This window comes from Schistocerca americana, chromosome 5, assembly GCF_021461395.2.
Source record: "Schistocerca americana isolate TAMUIC-IGC-003095 chromosome 5, iqSchAmer2.1, whole genome shotgun sequence".
NCBI classification, from domain to species: Eukaryota; Metazoa; Arthropoda; class Insecta; order Orthoptera; family Acrididae; genus Schistocerca; species Schistocerca americana.
The window spans coordinates 175270322-175276287 of NC_060123.1; the positions used below are offsets into that span (position 1 = coordinate 175270322).

The 5966-nt window shown below is 49.7% G+C and overlaps 1 protein-coding gene across 1 annotated transcript; it reads left to right on the forward strand.

The window, feature by feature from the left end:
• Window positions 1–439: 439 nt before the first annotated feature.
• LOC124616254 (bromodomain-containing protein 4-like) lies at window positions 440–2402 on the forward strand. Its single transcript, XM_047144558.1, has 4 exons — window positions 440–1327; window positions 1625–1966; window positions 2078–2275; window positions 2385–2402. Exons 1-4 carry the CDS (start codon window positions 440–442, stop codon window positions 2400–2402), a joined length of 1446 nt encoding a protein of 481 aa, XP_047000514.1.
• The last annotated feature ends 3564 nt before the right edge of the window (window positions 2403–5966 follow it).

Genomic DNA, 5966 nt, shown 5'->3' on the forward strand with positions numbered 1-5966 from the left:
TGTTTCAAGCCGCGTCAAGTGGTTTACTGCCCACGAGCTTTCGGCAGAGATCTCATCTGGCATTGTCAAGTGGATGACTGTCGTGCTCATTGCTCATTGCTGTGCTCATTGCTGTGCTTATATAGCCGCGCCGTCGCTCGTGACGTCACTGGTGTTCGTGACGTCACCGAACACCAGTGACGTCACGAGCGAAGTCACGAGCGACGGCTACCGCAAGTAGGCGACTATAAATCAGCGATATTGTTCGAGAATTTCTGTGCCATAGGTGTTAGGGAAGCTGCAGTCCAGGGACCCGCCGAGCCACATAGTCAAACAGACTGACTGTGAGGCCCTTGGTGGTATCCCGCGCCTGCCAGGTGTAGGGAAAGGTCACTGGCACGGAAATTGTCGAAATATAGGACAAATTCTGTAAACCGTTTCATTTCACGGTTGCCCCACTATGGGGCACCCACAAGATCGACATCCAAGCGGCGACTCACACAGTGTGGACCCGACATCTATCAGGACTTCATCATCATCTCTTTCTTCATCCATAGACCACCCACCCCCATCACCATCTTCAGTCACTAGTTCGGACTCTGACAATCTTGTCATTGCCACCGACAGTGACACCAGCTCTATCTCGTCACTGGGCGAGGGACGTCTGCGGCGAAGCGGGAGGCTGCTTCAAAAACAGGAAAAATCTGGGCAGCCCCTGCAACCCGCTATTGCGGAAGAAAATCAACTGCAAACGCCACCTGCCTCAGCAAAAGAAAACCCAAAACATGTCGAAACAGCAGAACAGGTAAATCCTGTACTGCCACAACAATGCCAGGGCACAGAAATCGAAATCACAAAATCTGATCGCCCCCAAAAACCAACAACAGATATCAGTGCGAACTCAGAAAGCGCAGCACCAACGCCAAAGGCCACCCAGATGACGTCAGAGGGCGGCAACAGGGGACAGGAGAAAACAAGTCCAGTAGCTCCCCAGGCGCAAGAGGGCCCCACGCAAAATAGAAATCAAAGACCTAACAGAGGTCGAAGGGTTCCCCCTATCACTGTGTTCGAGACAAAAGGGTACACGACCTTGATAGGGCAAATCCAAGGAAAACTAACGGGTGCCCTCAGTTCCACATACAAGGGTGATAGCATCGTCTATCAGGCTACAAACCCAGAGGATTTTCACTACCTCAAGCAAGAATTCAGAAAGTGTAATCTAGAATTCTTTACGTATAACGACGACCCGAAGAGTACACTGAAGGTCGTCGTTAAAAGACTGACGCTCTACTGGACCCCAGAGGACGTCAAGAATGCACTCTCCGAGAAGGGCTTTCCGGTGCAAGACGTATTCCAAATGTCTAAGCCGCAGACAGAAATCGATGACTCTGGAAACACAGTATCAGCGCCAAGAAGAAAAACGGCCAATTTCCAGGTCAATCTATTGAACACGGCGGAGGCTAGAAAAATATTTAAAGTAGAGAGACTACTTCATATGAAAGTTACCATAGAATTATACCAAAAACCAAGTGGGCCCACACAGTGCTATCTATGCCAGAGATTTCGACATGGGGCAAACCAATGCGAACTCGCCCCCAGGTGCGTTAAATGTGCAGGACCGCATCTTTCTGGCGCCTGCACAAAGAAAAGGGAAGAACCGGCCATAAGTGCCAACTGTAGGGGCAACCATCCAGCCTCCTTCAGGGGCTGCCCAGAAAGACTGAAGATCGTCCAGGCGTGGGAGCGCCAGCGAGCATCAGCTCCCAGAAGGCAGGAACCACTTCCCAGAACGCCACTGAGAAACCCCAACCCCCCTCCAGCTCCCCCCGTGGTAGAAATAAACCCTCCACCATCCCCAACACCTGCCAGAGCAGAAACCACAAGCCCTCCAAACCCTGCCCAACCCCAGCGGAGTACACAACCACCCGCTCCACAACATCAACCACGCCACGAAGAAAGCCCTACTGGCAACAGGACTTTAGCCAAGGTTGTGAAAACTGGGCGCACTCCTCCCCCCCCCCAAATACCCCTAAACCAAAGCCGCAACGATCCCCCCTACAAGGCAACTCTGCCTATTAAAAGAACTCCACCCCCACAGGTCGTCTCTCCCCCACAAAACATACCCCTGCCCACCCCAACCCAACCTGAAACAGAGAAGGCAGAGACAACACCACCGCCCTCAACATCAAAGGCCACAAATGTACAACCACCAAGGGCCATACCAGCCCAAGCCATACCCACCGAATCCGCCCAAGCCACAGCTGCACCAGCAGATACCAACAACACTATTAACATCGTCAGTGGCCAGACCACTGCGCAGGAACGTCCCGTTCAGGTCGAACAGGAACAGCCACTCCAGTTCCTCTCTAAGATTTGGGCGTTCATAAAGTCCCTCATTTCACCAGCCGTCCTTGAAGGCATAACCCAGCTATGCACCAAAATAGCAACAGCCCCAGACTTAATCTCTACAATCACAATACTCGCCACCAACATCCTACCACTGCTCTCCAATGGCAAATGAACATGAGAAGCAGCATATCACCATCGCCATCTGGAATGCAGATGGCATCTATCACGACAGGTTCGAGCTTGAGATGTTCTTGGATGATCATGGAATCGATGTAGCTCTCCTCAGTGAGACACATCTAACCCCAGACGACACCTTTCAGGTCCGCAACTACCAACTAATTAGGACGGACCGTCCTAACAGACAAGGTGGCGGTACAGGTATCCTAATAAAACGGCGCCAGGTACCTGTACCAAGACTCATTAACACAGAGGCAACAGCGGTGGAAGTTGTTCTCAACAACCGCCCCACACACCTGGTGGCAGTATACCATCCGCCAAGCACGACACTATTTCCTCACGACCTGGACGGTCTTCTGAAAGGCAGTCACAACACAATAGTAGGAGGGGACCTGAACGCCAAGCACAGGGCATGGGGTTGCCGCACCACGAACACCAGTGGAAATCGGTTACTAAGATATCTTGATAACCATCTGGCAGTGCAGGTCGTCTCCCAGACGAGCCCACTCACTTCCCATATAATTCAAGGTGTCGACCAGACGTATTAGACATATTTCTGGTAAAAAATATCAATCTGTCAACCACCACAGAAGTTGTCAACAGTCTAAACTCTGATCACAGCCCTGTGGTACTCAGATTTGAGGGAGATCAGGACGTACCCAACAACAGAATACAAACAACGGTGTACACCGACTGGGAGAGATACAAGCAACTGGTTGCCACACACATCCCAGACCATGAACCAGACATGCCCACCCACGTGGAAATAGACCAAGCCATAGAGGAATTTACCAACATTATCAAGGCGTGTGGAAAGGCTGCCACCACCAAAATCACACACAACAATGGGCGATCCAACCTGCCCCCAGATCTAGCACAACTAATATCGGACAAAAACCGCATGCGCAAAAGATGGCAGACCTACCGACACCCACAGGATAGGAGACGCATGAACCAAATGGCCCATGAAATACAGACCAGACTGAAACTCCTGAGATGTTCCAGGTGGGAACAAAGTCTTCAGGCAGCTGAGAGAAATCCGGAAAAGTTCTGGGGGATAATAAAAGCTAGGCGGCAACCCCACAAAGCCAACAGACCACTACACGGGCAGAACGGCTTGGTATACACACCGGAGGACAAAGCGACTGCCATGTCAAACACCCTCGAACTCCAATTCCAGGAGAATGTCATAGAGGACGACGAGGACGAAGCAGATGCCCTGGAACAGCGGGTAGAACGACACCTCCATCGCAGACTTCGCGCCAGGTCCGACACGACCTTCGAACTGACCAGCGAGCGTGTAGTTGCAGCTATCATCAGGCGAATCGGCATTGCAAAAGCCCCTGGTCCTGACAACATCAAACCACCCTTCCTTAAGGCCCTCCCCCAACCTGCAATCTCCCATCTCACTGCCATCCTAAATAATTGTCTTACAGCACAGTATTTCCCTTCAACCTGGAAGGTTGCTAAAGTAATTTCAATCCCGAAACCAAATAAAGATCACCTATTCCCTCAAAACTATCGGCCAATCTCCCTGCTCAACGACCTATCTAAGTTACTTGAAATCCTCATCCAAAACTCCCTACTACAATTCCTATCTGCCAACAACATCCTTATCTCCGAGCAATTTGGATTTCGTGCTGAGCATAGCACAACACAACAAGCCATTCGTCTGGTGGAGCACATCTGCACAGAGAAGAGCCAGGGCAATAGCACAGCTGCCATTTTCCTGGACATTGAAAAAGTGTTAGACCGGGTTTGGCATGGCGGTCTGCTATACAAACTGTCGAAGATGAACTGCCCACTTCACCTGCTTAAAATAGCCCACTCGTTCCTGGTGGAAAGAAAATTCTACTCTACAGTAGATCGAGCAAACAGCGAGCTAAAACAAATAGAAGCGGGTGTCCCACAGGGATCTGTGCTTGGCCCCCTCCTATATCTACTATATACAAACGATCTGCCGAAGGAGCCGGGCGGCAACATTGCCCTATATGCAGATGACACTGCATTATACCACAGTGGCAGAAACATCAACTATCTAGCCTACCGCCTACAACGACACCTAGACAAAGTAACAAAGTGGTGCAATCTGTGGAAAATAAAGATCAACGCAGACAAATGCCAGACTATCTTATTCAGCCACAAAATCAAACGCCCCATAGTGAACATCACGCACAACGACCAGGTACTACCCTGGAAAGAAGTAGTTACCTACCTAGGGCTAAAACTGGATAAGAATCTGACATTCACCCATCACATCAAAGAGGCCAGAAACAAGGGCTCCGCCCGGCTCTTTCAGTTATATCCACTCCTTAAAGGCAGGGGACTCACAGTACCTGCCAAACTCAAAATTTGGAAAACGATCATCCTGCCAGCCATGCTCTACGGTTCAGAAGCGTGGAGTATGGCAGCAGACACCAACCTCAAACAGTTGGAAATCATCCAAAACAAAGCCTTCCGAATAGTTGCAGACGCTCCATGGTTCTCGAGCAATGAGGAGATCAGAGCAATGTTAGGACAGCCCTCATTCTATCATCTCATAAAACAAAAATCATCAAAATTCTACGAATCATCCAACGCATCACCACACCAACTCATCAACTCTCTGGGAAGGGATGAAAACCCTGGCCAGAGAGCACCAATCACTACCATCCATCGCCAATTCAGGCGTTAGTCATATAAATTCATGCGCAAACATACACTTACACCATCATCGCCGCCGTCTCCACTAACATCATCTACGCAGGGGAAAACTGACCCCTAGCCAATACCGTATATAACCCTGAATCCGCACCATCAAGGAACACCTCGTAAGACAGAGCGTTTTCAAGGACGCTGGTTCTTCAAATACACCATGGGTATTGACCCAGCCATTTCACACGACAGTCATCCACTTGACAATGGCAGAGGAGATCTCTGTCGAAAGCTCGTGGGCAGTAAACCACTTGACGCGGCTTGAAACACGAGAGTGTTTTATTAACATCACATCGTCGTCTGCGTATCGTATCAGCGGCACTCTGGCCCCTCTCGGGGATGGTACCGGCTCACCAACGTAATCTTCGGTAGCAGCCCTCTCCAGCGACAGCTCCCGGCAATATGTGGCGCGACATTCATGCTGGGTTTGTTTTCCAAAACGTACAAACATGAAGTAACTTTATTAACGATCGTGGGCCATGAGTGAAGATAGTCCTGAAGACCCTTTGTGGAGTTCACAGTGGACCCAAGAAGGTGTTTAAATAATCGACTTCGCCCTACACACAATGTCCTAGACAACGAATCTGAATAAAGGAAACTAAAGAGGGAACACTTTTGTAGAGTTAAGGTTATGTCCCCGACAAGGAATCTGATCCCCAAATTTGGAACGCATTACGCCACCAAATACGCAATTCGTGCATGTCACGCAGGTATCATCAAATTTTTTTTTCTACCTAGTTTTTGCCCATTTCAAACAAAGTTTTCAT